The sequence below is a fragment of the Carlito syrichta genome, unplaced genomic scaffold, assembly GCF_000164805.1.
Source record: "Carlito syrichta isolate Samal-C Ts95f unplaced genomic scaffold, Tarsius_syrichta-2.0.1 Scaffold316463, whole genome shotgun sequence".
NCBI classification, from domain to species: domain Eukaryota; kingdom Metazoa; phylum Chordata; class Mammalia; order Primates; family Tarsiidae; genus Carlito; species Carlito syrichta.
This window is the reverse complement of record NW_007260559.1, coordinates 280,965-298,401: the sequence shown is the minus strand read 5'-3', so window position 1 is coordinate 298,401 and position 17,437 is coordinate 280,965. Positions and strand designations below refer to the sequence as shown.

General features: G+C 41.8%; 1 protein-coding gene across 7 annotated transcripts in view; it reads right to left on the bottom strand.

The window, feature by feature from the left end:
• Window positions 1–5,981: 5,981 nt before the first annotated feature.
• Window positions 5,982–17,437, bottom strand: part of PCNP (PEST proteolytic signal containing nuclear protein) — a 22,457-nt gene continuing 11,001 nt past the window's right edge. For 2 of the 7 annotated variants that reach the window (XM_021707231.1, XM_008074456.1), the window contains 3 exons: window positions 17,045–17,119; window positions 12,175–12,230; window positions 5,982–7,810 (listed from right to left, as the gene is read on the bottom strand). In XM_021707231.1, coding sequence (XP_021562906.1) covers window positions 7,684–7,810; window positions 12,175–12,230; window positions 17,045–17,119 — 258 coding nt within the window. In that variant the 3' untranslated portion in view covers window positions 5,982–7,683. The remainder of the gene's footprint in view (window positions 7,811–12,174; window positions 12,231–17,044; window positions 17,120–17,437) is intronic. The other 5 variants (XM_021707229.1, XM_021707233.1, XM_021707232.1 and 2 more) reach the window with 5 other exon arrangements.

Here is a 17,437-nt window from a genome sequence, read left to right as displayed (position 1 = left end):
GTGTCCTGGGAGCAGTGATGTCCTTGGCCGTGGCTGTGGGCTGAATGTGTGTGTCCCCCCAGAATTTGTAGGTTGAAATCCTAACCCCGAGGTGGCTGAACTAGGAAGTGGGGCCTTTGGGAAGCGATGAGGGTCAAGAGAGCGCAGCCCTCACGAACGGGATGAGTGCCCTTATCTAAGCCCTCCCGGAGTCCACCTGCCCCTTCTACCACATGAGGACCCAGCAAGAAGGCGCCAGAAGGGAGGCCCCTCGCGGGATGATCAATCTGTTGGCACTTTACTCTTGGACTTCTTAATCTCCAGAATCTGTGAGAAACAAGCGTCTTGTTCATAAGATGCCCCACTCATATTTTGTTACAACCACCCAAACCAACTCAGTGGAGTTCCTAAGGCCATTCCCCAGGTTTGAGGATTCACTAGACGTACTCACAGAACTTAATACGCAGTCATACTTTTCTCAAGTGAGAAGTCATCTGGCCCCCCAAGAAAAGCCATCCTCAGCCGGGCTCGGTGGCTCAGCCTGTCATCCCGCGCCTTTGGGAGGCTGAGGTGAGTGGATTGCCTGAGCCCGCGGGTTCGAGACCCGCCTGGGCAGCGAGACCTAATCTCTACAATAAATCAAAAAATCAGCTGGGCATGGTAGCGCGTGCCTGTAATTCCGGCTACTGGGAAGGCTGAGGCGGAAGGATCGCTGGAGCCCAGCGGGTCGAGGCTGTGGTGGCCGGGAGTGGCCACTGCACTCCAGTCTGGGCGACCGAGTGAGACTTCAACTCAAAAAAATAATTAATAAATAAATAAATAAAAGCCATCCTCATGGCTGCAATTCATTACAGAGAAAGGATATGCAACAAAATCTGAAGCAGCGAAGGGAAAAGTCAGTGAAGGGAAAGAGGCATGAGAGCGTCCAGAGGAAACCAGCTCAAGTTTCCAAACACTGGCTCCCCACGGCAACGTCATTCTTCTGGCAGCAGGTTGTGATGACGCTTGCAAAGTGTAATCTGCCAAAGAGGCGCATTACAGAAGCAGCAGCCGAGGTTTTAACGGGCACGGGCCACACCGGCATCTTCTGCCCAGCACATCCCGAAACTCCAGACTCCCAGAAGGAAAGCAGGTGTCCAGCATGAACCACATTACTTTGTACAAGGAATTTAGGCACAGTGGGCCGCACTTACTTTTTATTTTTTAAATATAATTTTTATTCAAATAGAGATGGGGCTCTTGTTATTTTGTCCAGTCTGTTCTTGAACTCCAGGCCTCAGGTGATCCTCCCACCTCGGCCTCCCAAAGTGCCAGGATTAGAGGCATGAACCACCACCCTGGCTCACCTTATTTTTTAGAAAAAGTTTTCATATCAGTGTAGGGAACTGTTTGCTAGTCATGGTTCCAGATGTCAACCAGGGTCCAATATGGCAAGGAAGTTTTTGTAAGGATAACAATCTCAGTTCTACTGCATTGGCTCTTGTCTGCACATTCAGTGATACAAATAAATGAGTGACTTGGAAACTTGATGAGGAACAGGACATTTACAGTTTTCTCACAAAGGGATAAAGAGGGACTTCATGCTGGAGAAGTCTGACAGACAGTAATCAACTTATCATCATCAGTAACAGGATAAGTCAAAATTGTATGCCACTTGATACAGAATACAATTAAAACATATTACTAGGCCGGCACGGTGGTTCACACCTGAAATCCCAGCACTTTGGATGGCCGAGGCGAGAGGATTGCTTGAGTCCCAGGGTTTGAGACCAGCCTGGGCAACATGGCAAGACTTTGTCTCTACAACAAATCAAAAAAATTAGCTGGGCATGGTGGCACACACCTGTGGTTCCAGCTACTTGGAAGGCTGAGGCAGAAGGATTGCCTGAGCCCAGCAGGTTGAGGCTGCGGTGGCTGTAGGTGTGCCACTGCACTCCAGCCTGGGTGACAGACTGAGACTCTGACTCAAAAAAAAAAAAGAAAAGAAAACATTACTTTTAGGTGGGGTATGGTGGCTCACACCTGTAATCCCAACACTGGAGGCCAAGGCAAGAGGACTGCTTGAGTCCAGGAGTTCAACACAAACCTAAGCAATAGAGTGAAATGTTATCTCTACAGTGCCAGCTACTTGGGAGGCTGAGGCAGGACTGACTGAGCCAGTTTGCGGATGCAGTGAGGTATGAGTGAGACCTCAACAGACACACAAGTTAGCTTTTAACGTGGCAAGATACAGCTGTTATCATTTCTCCATTTCATCATGGAGGCACCAACTACCTTCTATTATTGTGTTAACACAGAATAACAAACCAGGCTCGGTGGCGCAGCCTGTAATCGCGCGCCTTTGGGAGGCTGAGGTGAGTGGATTGCCTGAGCCCGCGGGTTCGAGACCCGCCTGGGCAACTTGGCGAGCCCTCATCTCTACAATAAATCAAAAAATAAGCCGAGCATGGTAGCGCACACCTGTAGTTCCAGATACTTGGAAGGCTGAGGCGGAAGGATCGCCAGAGCCCAGCAAGTCGAGGCTGTGTGGCCGGGAGCGGCCACTGCACTCCAGTCTGGGTGACAGAGTGAGACTCCAACTCCAAAAAAAAAACAACAAAGAAAACCAGAATAACAGCTGCTGCTTAGACCGCTCCTACCAGAAAAAGGCCTCAGGTAAACCTTAACATTCCCAGCTGACTTTCACTCAGCTGATGCCTAGCATAGAACTTAAATAGGATAGGAAGAGAAGAAACACCTGTGTTTAAAATCCGCTGGGGAAAAAAAATTTTTTTTGAGTTGGAGTCTTGCTCTGTTGCCCAGTCTGGAGGACAGTGGCACACTCAGTCACCCTAGCGTCAACCTGCTGGGCTCAGGCGATCTTTCTGCCTCAGCCTTCCAAGTAGCTGGAACTACAGGTGTGCACCACCACACCCATCTAATTTTTTTATTTATTATAGAGACAAGGTCTCACCAAGTTGCCCAGGCTGGTCTCGAACCCCTGGACACAGGTAGTCCTCTCGCCTCGGCCTCCCAAAGTGTTGGGATGACAGGCGTGAGCCACTGCACCTGGCAGTCACTTTTACATAACACACAACAATTGTTATTTTTTTCAAGTGCTTAGCAAGGTGAGCTCAGTGGATATTGCAGGTAAAGCGCTCCCAAAGAGGTCTTACTCTTAAAAAAACAAAAATGTAGGGTAACATTTGGCTTGTGTTACATGAGCAAAGTGCACAGGTGTGAAGAAGAGTTCCATGTGCAGCCATGGATGCATTCTGGGATGTGGTTCAGGACTCTGGTCAAAGAAAGTTCTCACGTCTCTTGGTCCAACCCTGACAGTGAGTGCAAAAAACAATTCCAGTTTGTTTGGGGTCCCCCCTCATGTTTTGACCCAGCAATCCTGTTTCTGGGAATTCACCTGAAGATACATCCTAATATAATACAAGGTTATCAATTACAACACTGTAGTGACAAAGTATTGGAAGTGAACTAAATGCTTGCATATAGAAAAATAACTGAAGAAACTAGTTTATTCTCAATTTAGTCCTAGGCAGCTGTTAAAAAAAGGGGGGGTGGTGGAATTTGAGAAAGATCTCTATGAACGGATGCAGTTTCCAAGGTATACTGTAAAGTGCTGGGGAGGGGAGTGACTATAGCATGCTACCTTTCATGTATGAAAAAAGTAGAGCCAGGTGTGGTAGCTCACGCCTGTAATCCCAGCACATTGGGAGGCTGAGGCAAGAGGATTGCCTGAGCTCAGGGGTTTGAGACCAGCCTGAGACCTCGTCTCTACAATAAATAAAAAAATAAGTCAGGCATGGTAGTACATGCCTGTAGTTCCAGTTACTTGGAAGGCTGAGGCGTAAGGATCGCCTGAGCCCAGCAGGTCGAGGCTGCAGGGGCCGTGAGCTTGCCACTCCACTCCAGCCTGGGTGACAGTGAGACTCCAACTCAAAAAAAAAAAAAAAAGCCTCTTGGATGCTTGAAGAAATCACTGATTTCAGGGCTGGCAAAGAGAAAACACAAGATGAGCCCGTACCTCTTGTGGCACCAGAAATGTACAAAGTATAAACAAAAAACAAGGATGGGGACGTATCAAAAGGACAACTGGAAGGGGCCTGCATGGGCAAAACTGTGACAATTTGAGCAACAAGATAAATGACAGTAAAGGGTTGTGACCACAGGATAACACAGACATACATGGGTTCATTACCAACGAAATAAATGAATAAATGAGAAAGAAAAAGCGTCTCAATAGAATGTATAGTTTGCTTAACAAAAGCAGAAGGAATGGTGGAAACAGATCATTTGGCAAATACTACACTAACTGCTTCAGGAAAGAACCATTAATGCCTGCTAATTAGTAGGCAAAAGTGTGAGGATAAACAGGATACTCGCATAGTCCCAAGAATTTTACAATTACAAAGGGAAAAACAGTAGTTGGACAGTGGAGAAATCTTAGGCGCCACACACGACCACAACCAAGTGGTTCTAAGTTAATGTTACTAGTAGCAAAACAAACTGACATCGCATACTAGCTAATAAAATACACCAAGGACACATCAGTTCTATGGTATTCTTGCCAAAAATGCATAAACTGAGTAGTGAGGAAACATTAGGCAAGTCCCAAATTGAGAGATGTTACAAATAAATGGACTGCGCTTTTCAAAAAGTCTAAGGTCAAAAAGTCTAAGACCAAGTTGCCCAGGCTGGCCTTGAACCTGTAGGTTCAAGCAATCCTTTTGCCTCAGCCTCCCAAAGTGCTGGGATTACAGGCTTGAGCCACCGTGCCTGGTCAAAAAAAAATAAAGCAGTATTTTCGCTTGACCAATAATATATCTTGGAACAATCTTGCCACAGTATGTCAAGTTAACCTTGGTATAAGATTTGAGGCTCATGGCCTTCATTTGTAGTTAGTCACACTAGAAATGAGTCTTAATTCTAAAATGTAATTCAAACTTCCCACTTACTAGGACTTGACCTGTTAAAGCAGCACTATAAAAATTAAGAAAATATATCCTAAAAAAGGAAATATTGGACAAATTCTTGTCAAGTAGTTAGAGGAAACTAGGGAAAAAAGCTGCACTGACCATGTAAAAGGAAGAAATGGCTGGATGCAGTGGTTCAAACCTGTAATCCCAGCACTTTGAGAGGCCAAGGCGAGAGGGCTGGCTAAGCTCAGGGGTTTGAGACCAGCCTGGGCAATTTGGCGAGACCTGGTCTCTACAACAGAAATTTAAAAATTAGCCGGGCAAGGTAGTGTGCGCCTGTAGTTCCAGCTACTTGAAAGGCTGAGGTGTAAGGATCGCCTGAGTGCAGTAGGTCAAGGCTGCGGTGGCCGTGAGCAAGCTGCTGCACTCCAGCCTGGGTGACAGAGACTCCAACTCAAAAAAATAAAGGAGGAAAGTCAGTGAAGTCAAAGTGACAAAAAGTAAGGAGAAAGCAACCATGTGGTCTTGGAATTCATTATAACCAAAGAAATGAAGTTGAGGCATCTATCTGCAAAGGGTTGAGAGAACACAGTGTACAGACAAAGGAAGTAAACCGCGTTAAATATCGAAAAGGGACGGGAAAAGTAGAACACTAACCTTGTAGGGGGCAGGCAGAGGTGCAGAGTAGAAAGAACCTTAACAGACATGAAGAAAGCCATGGAGTAGAAGTGGGATTCGATTTTTTTTATAACCTTCAATGCACACACAGGGTTAACAGAAGACACTAGCAAAAGAATGCCTTCGACCACTTAGTGATTTCCAAAGGTATGTCCTGGCAGGATTTTCTAAAGCACAGGAAAAACAGGCCCTTGGGCAGGGGAGGAGATGAAGTCTTCCACCTGAGATGCCGTAACGCTACAGAACTAGGTGCCAAGTTAGGCAGACACCAGCAGCTAAGACTTTTAAATCCCACCTTACTTTGACCGCCAACCTGAGCAAGAATGACACTCGGTAACATCTGTCTCAGCTTCTTTGTTAAAACAACAAAAAGCAGTAACCAACAATTAAGTCGATCGAAAATAAGAACACTACTGAGTTTGACAAATTTATTGGTATTTTAGTAAAGACATTCATCTCAGTCGTTTCTCTCTCCCATCTTGACCTTGGGTTAATATTTCATTTGGGTCAAGAGAAGAATACATAGGAGAGGGATGTTATTTTAACAAACAGTAAAATGGACAAAAATGGATAGTTTGCCTACATTAAAGTAAGTTAAAGTTAAATTCATGTATCTTGATATAATTAAATCATGTCAGAACTAATAGTTCTATATACATTTCCGTTGTTTAACTTGGGGCTTATTCTAAACTTAAATGCAAATGAACAAAGTGTTAGGAATATACACAGGCTGCTTCTCTGGAGTTATTCCCTACTACAAGAGCTCAGTGAGTAGTTACCACCAATAAAACAGTCTGAAGCTGCCTCCAAATTTAACATTGTAGGAGTTTTCAAGGGAATCATTATACGTGTTTTTTTTTGTCTGTGACTATTTTTTAAAGATGTATTTAACTGTCACATTAAAAAAATTTCATATACAATACAAAAATACAAAAACAAACACCCTACAATACACAAATCTAACAAAGCATATGTGGTGAGAAGTTCCATAAAATGTCTGAAGATGCATTTTCTTTCCTTCTACTTTCATGTGCTTTTTGAGAGGCTACTGGTCAGTATGTATAAACTTAAAATAAACCATATAATTGTACTAGTAAGAAAGCGTATAGTTAAGTTCAATTCAAATAGGATTTCACAAGTTAGTAACTCAGATGCTTAAACAAAGTTACAGAAAGTGCATCTTCTCGTTTTCCATCTTCATACAATGTTAAATTTTTCTTTTTGGTGTTTGTACCTTTTAAAAAATAAAAACAGCCAAATACTTAAGCAAATATGTACATTTAAATTTTTGGTGGTGGCTTGTATTTTAAAAGAAACAGCTTCCTTATGATTTGCCTCAAGTTCTGGTGGAAATGCTTACAGGAACTAGCTAACAAAAACAAAGAGAAGCACATTCAAAATACTGATTTACTTTGGTAGCAAATGGTTGTTCTCTGAAGACTAATAAAGATAGACAAGACCCATCAAGGTGAAGTGGGCTATTTCAAATACTCAACAGTTTACATAAAAATTTAAATTTTTTTTTAAAAAAAAACAGCTAAGCATCTGTATCCACTGATAGCAATGCAATATCTATAGTTTATGATGACTTGGAACAAAACAAATGCCCATAAGGAAAAAAAACTGTATTTTAATTTTTATCTAGACTTACTTTCAGTCAATAATAGTTCAGTAACATTTTCCTCCCAATGTAATACTCCCTCTCTCTATAAGGCTGTTCCTGGGAGCCAGACAGTTTAGGTATAAGGGAGTTAAGAGAGTAACTGCTCTCAGTTTTAAATAGACTATAACTTTTTGCTTCCCTCTTAATGTGCTAATAGTTGTGTCTAAAAAAATATGCAATTCTTAAAAAGGTACCATTTCTGATTATTATCTGTAACCTTTGGAAACTAATCACATGAACTACAAAATTAGCAAATGTCTTGAAATCTGTATATAAAACATAAATTACTTCTAATTTCAAACTCTCATTTATTAGTGTACCACTCAATCTTTTAAAAAAATGAAAAAGAAAAAAAAAGTGGCTCCAAAGATAGTCTTATACCATTCTTTAAAAAAGGAAACTGTTCCTTTTAACTTTACACCCACCCCACGCCCCAATTGCAAAACACATCATTTAATTGTCTTGGTCATGAACATTTCCAAGATGAGATTTTATATTTCGCTCCCATAGCTTCTGGTTATCAGAAAACCCATGCTTTCCTTTATTGAAGGAGTTTGGTCCAGCTGATGTTGGTGTATCCCTGTGTTAAAAAGAAAATGTATTGAAAATGTTAATATAATGCCTTTTGGATTATGTTTTTAACTACTTCAATACCCATTTGTTTAGCACCTATTATAAACACAGAGTGAACATTGGAAGACAGAGCTTTTAAAAAATACTCTTTCCAGGCCACAGGCTTACTAGACTCTGGTGTGGCCCTGTGCTCTTTGAGCTATGGTTGTTGCCATGTTTCCTGGCTTTGGCCCCCTCCCCTACACCTTGGGGAGGTGAATCTCCTTTTTCTCTCTCTCTCTAATTTACTTTCTAAATAAACTATATTCTCTAATCTAGCTTCTGAACAATTCTTTGCATCTTTCTCACGGCACAGGATGGCACATCAGACACCCACACATGCAGCAGGCCTGACTAACATCCTGGAGATCCCACTTGGAGTGTGACCTAACACAGATGCTCAGATACACACACACACACACACACACACACACACACACACACACACACACCCTAAATTAATGAGATTTAGGTAAAACTTCTTTGGAATTATACAGTTACATACAATTATACTGGTGATTTTTATTTCTGCTTCTTAGCTCAGAAAAGGTAGGATAGAATATTCTATTATCACTTGAACTTTAGTGGAACTTATTTATATATATGTATGTATTAAGGCGTTCAAGTATTTGCATCTTAAGTTTTTTATTAAAAAAAAAAAAAAGCTAGGCTCGATGGCTCAGCGTGTAATCCCAACAACTTTGGGAGGCTGAGGTGAGTGGATTGCCTGAGCCCCAGGTTCAAAACCAGTCCAGGCAACTGGGCGAAACCTTGTCTCTACAATAAATAAAAAAAAAACTAGCTGGGTGTGGTAGCGCGCACCTGTAGTTCTGGCTACTTGGAAGGCTGAGGTGGAAGGATCGCTGGAGCCCAGTAGGTCGATGCTGGGGTGACTGTGAGTGTGCCACTGCACTCCAGCCTGGGCAACGGAGTGAGACTCCAACTCAAAAAACAAAAGAAACCCTTTCCAGAGACATAGTTCTAGAACTTCAGAGTCAGCAGGCCTGGGTGGGGGGAGGTAAATCTGTAGTTTTAACAATTTATAGTAATTCTGATACACAATGAGAGTGGCAACCACTATGGCTTTTAAAGCTGTTGCCTGTAACCCATGAAGAGGGTCATGAAATCAACTTGGAGGCTGGCCATCAGCATTTGTGAAAAATGAAAAAGAGAAGAACATGAAGATGTATCACATAGAAAGGTTTGGTATCATTTTATGAACTTCTCCTTATATGAATTCTGTATGTTTAAATATATCTGTACTGGGTGTTTAGATGGGTAACAATGCCGGACGCATTTCCTACTTTACGTCCTAGTATGAAGAAAAGACAGGCTGCACTGGAACCATTTTCATTGGACTCAGACTCGTTTAGACTGAAAGTCTAAAGACTGATGCTTGTGTCTAGATTTAGCAATTAGTTCTTTGGAGAGTCATATGTTTGGAAGAAATGGGGACACAGTAAGAGCTGATGTAAAGCTGTATTTTCCTTTTTCTTTCTTGAGTCAGAATTTTACTCTGTTGCCCAGGCTGGAGTACAGTGGCACACTCAAAGCCACCGCAGCCTTGACCTGCTGAGCTCAGGCAATCCTTCCACCTCAGCCGTCTAAGTAGCTGGAACTACAGGCACAGGCCACCATGCCCGGCTAATTTTTTTTTTGATTTACTGTAGAGATGAGGTCTTGCCAAGTTGCCCAGCTGGTCTCAAACCGATGGGCTCAGGTAATCCTCTCACCTCCACCTCCCAAAGCTGGGATTACAGGCATGAGCCACCATGCTCGGCTGAAGCTGTGTTTTCTTACTACCCTATGAGTTATCCATTTTATGTACACAAAACCAGGAAGCTGACCATCATGGTAACTTGAAATTAATGTTATATCATGACAATAGCAACAATAGAAGAAAATTAAAGCCACTTCTCATTTATTATCTGTATTAGAGACAGGGTCTTGCTATGTTGCCCAGGTTGGTCTCAAACTCCTGACTTCAAGTGATTCTCCTACCTCAGCCTCCCAAAGCACTGGGATTACAGATGTGAGCCACTGCGCCCAGCCCACAACAATAATTTAGGGCTATTTCTTTACAGATACATGTAACCAGGCCAGGCTTGGTGGCTCAGCCTGTAATCCCAGCACTTTGAGAGGCCGAGGTGAGTGGATTGCCTGAGCTTGCGGGTTCGAGACCCACCTGGTCAACTTGGCGAGACCTCATCTCTACAATAAATCAAAAATTAGCCGGGTGTGGTCACGCGCGCCTATAATTCCAGCTACTTGGAAGTCTGAGGCGGATGGATTGCAGGAGCCCAGCAGGTCGAGGCTGCGGTGGCCGGGAGCGGCCACTGCATTCTAGTTTGGGTGACAGAGTGAGACTCCAACTCAAGAAACAGAACAAAACAGATACATGTAACCTACATCTTTTCAATAAGAAACAACTATGAGAAATGTTTCTAACTTTGAGTTTAAATGCAATTATTTTTCTGGTGTACACTAGAAATAGCACCATGAAAAGGGAATGGTTATACTCTGCTGGTGGGAGTGCAAATTAGTACAACCTCTATGGAAATCAGTATGGAGAGTTCTCAAAGAGCTAAAAGTAGATCTACCATTTGACCCAGCAATCCCACCACTAGGTATCTATCCTAAGGAGCAGAGGTCGTCATATAAAAAAGATACTTGTACCTGGATGTTCATCACAGCACAATTCACAACTGCAGAAGTATGGAATCAACCTCAATACCCATCACCTGATCAGCGGGTGATGAAAATGTGGGACACGGACGGACACACACACACACACACACACACACACACACACACAGAATATTATGCAGCCATTGAAAAGAATGAAATAAGGTCTTCTGCAGCAGCTTGGATGGAACTGGAGAACATCATCCTAAGTGAACTAACACAGGAACGGAAAACAGCACCGCGTGTTCTCACTGATAAGTGGAAGCTACACTAAGGATCTGCCATGGCATGGAGAGTGGTGTGACGGGCACTGGACTCAGAAGGAAGAGGGTGGGAAAGGGGGGAGGGGCAAAAAAATTATCGGTTGCGTACAATGTGCACAGGTTGGGGTGGTGGGTGCACTTAAAGTCGTCCGACTATACAATGCATCCATGTAACCAAGAATTATCTGAATCCCCTAGAGCTACTGAAATAAGGAGAAAAAAATTTGCCTGATACCATTGGGGAAAAAAAGAGAAATAGAGCCGGGCATGGTGGCTTGTGTGTTCAATCTCAGCCCTCTGGGAAGCTGAGGCGGGAGGATTACTTGAGCCCAGGAGTTCAAGACCATCCTGGGCAACAGAGCAAGACCCCATCTCTAATATATATATAAAAGCCAGACATGGTGGAACATGCCTGATCCTAGCTATCTGGGAGGCTGAGGCAGTAGGATCACTTGAGCTATGATTGCACCACTACACTCCAGCCTAGGCAACAGAGTGACACTCCATCTCTTAAAAAAAAAAAAAAAGAAGAAGAAAAAAAAGAAAACATTGTTGTATTTTTAAGATACTCATTTTCTCTTACCAGAAGAGAAAACAAGATCACCAACAGCTCAGAGTGTCACACTGTTATTCCCCTCGTAAGGACTGGTCCATGTTTTAGTCATCTTCAAAATTCTAATTAGTACACAGAAAATGCTTGTATAAACTGTTCTGCTCAAATGCACAAGAAAATCCTCAACACTAAAAACATCATGTGCAATTTATTTTTGCTTGTAATTCACCCCTGTAACTTTCTTCCTTTTTGAGTTGGGTGCCTCACTCTGTAGCCCAGGCTGGAGTGCAGTGATCATCATCACTTACCACAGCGGAAAAAAAACCTTCAGGGCTCAGGTAATCCCTTCACCTCAAGCCTCCTGACTAGCTGGGACTATAGGTGTGTATCACCATGCCTGGCCAATTTTTTTGTTTTTGTGAGTCGAATCTCACTCTGTCACCCAGACTGGAGTGCAATGGCATGCTCACGGCCACCTCAGCCTTGGCCTACTGGGCTCAGGTGATCCTTCCACCTCAGCCTTCCAAGTAGCTGGAACCACAGGCATGAACCACCACACCCAGCTAATTTTTAAATTTATTTATTGTAGAGATGAGGTCTTACCAAGTTACCCAGGCTGGTCTCCAATCCCTGAGCTCAGACAGTCCTCTCACCCTGGCCTCCCAAAATGCTAGAATTATAGGTTTGAGCCGCCGTGCCCAGCCTCAATTTGATACAATTTTTTTTGTAGAAACTCTTGCCTTAGTTTCCAAAAGTGCTGGGATTACAGGAGCGAGCCACTGTGCCCAACCCTCTACAACTTTCTACAATATTTATAAAAATTTACAATACCTTCCAATATTCTTCATCCTCATCTTTGCTTCAGGAGGCATTTCCTCTGGTTCACTCTGAAGAAACAAAATAAGTAAACCAAGATGACTACATATAAATTATTAAATTCACTTGATTACTAATAACGCTAAATTTTATGAAGTCTTTTAGTATTTTCAATACTGCAAATTTTGGTAAAAGGGGAAAATTAGTGAATCATTTATCTTAACTTTTTTTTTAAAAAGTGCATTTTTTAGAGTGCTAATTTTGCATAAAGAAAAAAACTGGTATAAACTGCATACTCCAGAAAAGAGACAATCCTAGACTACACATTGTGCTAAATGCCATAATATGCATTATCAATCCTAATATAATCCCACGAGACGGGGTATGATGATCACCATCCACATTTTGCAGGTGAGGTAAGTTAACTTGGCCAACGCCACAAAGCTCATGAACAGCAAAACAGACTGATGCCAAAGCAACATCTCCTGGCCACTTTACTTTACTGCTCCTTCTCAAAAATATCACTCTTACTGTAAAGACATCTTGGAAGTTCATTCTTTACTACTTTTCCATCCTTACAGCTGTTGAAAATTGTGGAACAAATTCCTTTCATACATAAGTTTTTGTGTATAAACGCTGCTGCTTAGCTAAATATTTTCTTTTTTTAACGTTTGTTATTTGTTTTACTGCTCAAGGTATTCAAGGTGTAACTTTTTTTTTTTTGACAAATCTTTTTTAGAAAGCTGTTACTTATTTTAGAGACGTGGGGTCCTTGTGAGGATGTGCTACCTAAGTAAACTGCAGGCAGATGAGGTTTGGGTTCCTGAACCCTCTCCCCTACTTCCCCCATGGTGAACCTGGCGCCCAAACATTTTCTTTGAAGTGTGTTGGTCCAGCTTAAAGGGGCTTCCACTAGTCAAATATGGATAATTCGAACATTCTAGTCTAATCAACTAAGAATCCATGAGTGTACATTTATATAAATAAACAAAATTTAAAAGTGATATGGAAATGCTCTTCCTTACAGTAAAAGACAGCCAATAAATGTAGAAGGCATGATGAAATTAGAACACTCACCATTTGGCAAATGTTATCACAATAATTCAGGCAAGAATCATCAATGGGTATTATTAACATGAGTGTTTGTGAAATCATATTATTTTCACATATTCTCAAAGCATAGCCTCACAAAACATTTTTTCATTACAAACAGTAAAATAGTAATTTGATAGTGGAGAAATCTGGCAAGTACCACTTTAACCAAATGATCAAAGTTAACATTGTCAGTAAAGGGGCATATTGATAACATGTGCTCCCTGATGTGATGCACTGAGAATCTGGCATCCCTTCTGTGATATTCCTGCTAAAAGTAAGGAACATGAAACTAATCCAGAGAAAACATCAGACAAATCCAAATCAAAGGGCCTTGTACAAAATAACTGGTCTGTACTCTTTAAAATGTTATTGGTCATGAGTGGTGGCTCATGCACTTTGGGAGGCCAAGGTGAGAGGATTGCCTGAGCCCAAGAGTTTAAGACCAGCCTAGGCAACACAGTGAAACCTCATCTCTACAAAAATTTTTAAAAAATGAGCAGGTATGCAGCTATAGTCCAAACTACTCAAGAAGTTGTGGTGGAAGGATCAACTGAGCATGGGAGGCTGAGGTTGCACTCCAGCCTCGGTGACAGAGTGAGACTCTGACTCAAAAAAAAAAAAAAAAAAGTTAGCCAGGCATGGCGGCTCACACCTGTAATCCCAGTCAGCACTTTGGGAGGCAGAGGCAGAAGTGAGAGGATTGCATGAGCCCAGAGGTTCAAGACCAGCCTGGGCATTTTAGCAAGACCTCGTCCCTACAATTAATAAAAAAAAAAAATTAGTCAGGTTTGGTGGTACATGCCTGTGGTTTCAGTTACTTGGAAGGCTAAGGTAGAAGGATCGCCACTGTACAAACAGCCTGGGTGATGGAATGAGACTCTGACTCAAAAAACAAAAAGGTTAATGCTATGAAATTCATTAACTCAACAATTCCAGAAAGACTCAGGAATTGTCCAAATTAGAAGACTAAAGAGGTATAACTGGCCAGGCATGCTGGCTCACGCCTGTAATCCTAGTACTTTGGGAGGTGAAGGCCACAGGATTGCCTGAGACCATGGGTTCAAGACTACCAGCCTGGGCAATTTGGTGAGACCTCATCTCTAAAATAAATCAAAAAATTAGCCGGGCATGGTGGTGCACGCCTATAGTTCCAGCTACTTGGAAGGTTGAGGCGGAAGGATTGCCTGCATCCAGCAAATGAAGGCTGCAGAGGCTGTGAGAGTGTCACTGCACTCCAGCCTGGGCAGCAAAGTGAGACTGACTCAAAAAAAAAAGAGATATGACTGAAAGAATATTTTAAAATCTCAAAATTAACTAATTAAATGAATGCCTTCTTTGTTCAATATATTTCAAACTCAGATATATATCCAAGGTTACTTAATTATGTCTTCAAAAGAAAAAAATTAACTGACCCGGGCTCGGTGGCTCAGCCTGTAATCCCATGCCTTGGGAGGCAGAGGTGAGTGGATTGTCTGAGTCCACGGGTTCAAAACCCGCCTGGGCAACTTGGCGAGACCTCATCTCTACAATAAATCAAAAAATTAGCCGGGTGTGGTAGGGTGCGCCTGTAGTTCCAGCTACTTGGAAGGTTGAGGCAGAAGGATTGTTGGAGCCCAGCAGGTCAAGGTTGCGGTGACTGGGAGTGGCCACTGCACTCCAGTGTGGACGAGAGTGAGACTCCAACTCAAAAAAAAAAAAAGGAAAAAATTAACTGGATAAAGATTTTGGATAAATGTCATTTTTTTAAATCTTAGAGACAGTTTATCCTTTACTATCATATGATACTATAGCAGAAAAAGTGTTGTTTTAGATTTTTTAAAAAATAGGAAAGAGGGTAAGATATGATGCAAAGAATACAGAACAACAGACAGCTCCCGAGCACTGTTCTGCTTGCCATCTCCCTTATAGCATACTCAACAAACCTCTTTTTCTATTCTTAAAAAAAAAATGACACTAGAAGATCTGAAAGACATGTGTGCACTACACACTCCTGCATACTTAATTTCTCCATCTGTAAAATATCACTAACTGTATCACACTATTTGATACATGAAATGTAAAACATAATTAGGTAATGTAAAAAGATATCCAAATTGTTAGGCATTCAAATAAGCCACTGCTTTAATGTACGTGCTTACAATTTATAGCCTCTACACTTTTCCCTTCTTCCTATATTATTCTTCCCTCCTATAACCTGTACATACCCAAATAGGTTAAATCAAATGCTGCCTAATCTCTTAGGAATGTTAGAGATGCTAGAAAACAAATATTACTTAAGTTCATGCTTTTCAAACTTAATTCAGGCCTTCCAATTGCCAGTCCAGTGGTCTTTCCAAGTTGCTGCATCTAGTACCTGGCCTCTCTATTCCTTTTCTGAAATTCCACAGTACTTTGTCTCTTCAGTTACTTCCAATTTTTGTCTTGTACTATTTTAAACCTCTGCCCTACTAGGCAGAGTTTCTAGATAAACGTGTCCAATTTATCATTATAATACCACAGTGCCTAACATACAGTAAGCACTGAAATGTATAGAATAAATAAAAGAGCAAGCAAAAATACAGCAATAACCACAGTATTCTTTACCTATTGATCTGGGCTCCAAGCACTCCATATTTATCCTTGCTCAAAACTCCTCTACAAAACTTTTCAGTCCAGTCACATGCAGCTACTGTCTACCACTTGTGACTTGAAAACAGACACCTAAGCATACAAAAGTTCCCTTGATTCACCAACACCCTGCCTAATGCTTTAATATTCAGTTCATATACAGTCTTCCCAAATCACTTCTTGTCCATACAAGAATATATGCCCACATTTGTTTTTGGGAACAATTACTCATGTATCCTGTAAAAATGAGGTCACATTTTGAGTGAAGTTAGGTTTTTTTTTTTTTGAGTTGGAGTCTCACTCTGTCGCCCAGACTGGAGTGCAGTTGGCTGCTCCCGGCCACCGCAGCCTCGACTTGCTGGGCTCTGGCGATCCTTCTGCCTCAGCCTTCTAAGTAGCCGGAATTATAGGCATGCGCCACCATGCCCGGCTGATTTTTTGATTTACTGTAGAGATGAGGTCTTGCTGCCCAGGCGGGTCTCGAACCCGCAGGCTCAGGCAATCCACTCACCTCAGCCTCCCAAAGGCGCAGGATTACAGGCTGAGTCACTGAGCCCGGCTGAAGTTAGGTTTTAAAGACAGTTTAATACAAAAATCACAGTCAAAATTATGCTTGAAAATGTCATAGGTCTTTCATAAGCATGGTAAGGTAGGGACACTGTGAGGGTATGAGGGAACTAGGACAGACAGAATAGCAGATAAGCATCTTATGCTCACTCTGGAACACAGACTTATTGAGCAGAACTTCTGGCAAAATCACCTGCATTATTAAATTGTTATCCCTCCTAGGGATACGGGAGACAAGCATTCTAAGTTGCCTTTTGTAAGTTGAATGCATGCATAACATATCATCACTGAAGACTCAACTATAAAAATCAGAGTTATAAAGACAGCAGTACTGAGAGTTTTTTTTGTTTGTTGTGGATCCTACATACTTCTTAGCACACATTATTCACAATAAGAATTTGCTGAGTTGGCTCTTAAGCTTCTTGCCACAAAAGTCAACAATATTTTAAGATAATACTACAGCCAAATAAAATACAAAAACAGAAACATCCAGGTTTTGTAGGTGTCAAGAAAATTCACTAATAACATCAATACAACCTACAATTTGCTACTAACGCCTTCCTTAAAGAATTGGTTAAAGTAAAAACAAAAAAAACAAAACTGGGCATCAACTTACATCTTCATCTTCATTGAAAGCTGCTGCTACCGAAAGAGTTTTTGGAGCAAGAGTTGGAACAGTTTCTTTAGGCTTCTGAAGAAGAAACATATTACGAAGAATATTATATAAGTAACATTTGTACAAGTGTAATGATATGAATAATGTATCTTTAAATAATCAACTTTATGTTTTCATAGAAACTTATCTAGTAAGAAGCTCAGTACTTTGGACAAATCCATTCTCTCGTTTTGAAAATGAGAGTTATCAAAGAGCAGGTTTGACTACTCATTTGCTGTGTACATTTGTTTCCCTTTTTTTTTTTTTGAGTTAGAGTCTCACTCGGTCGCCCAGACTGGAGTGCAGTGGCCGCTCCCGGCCACCGCAGCCTCGACCCTCTGGGCTCCAGCGATC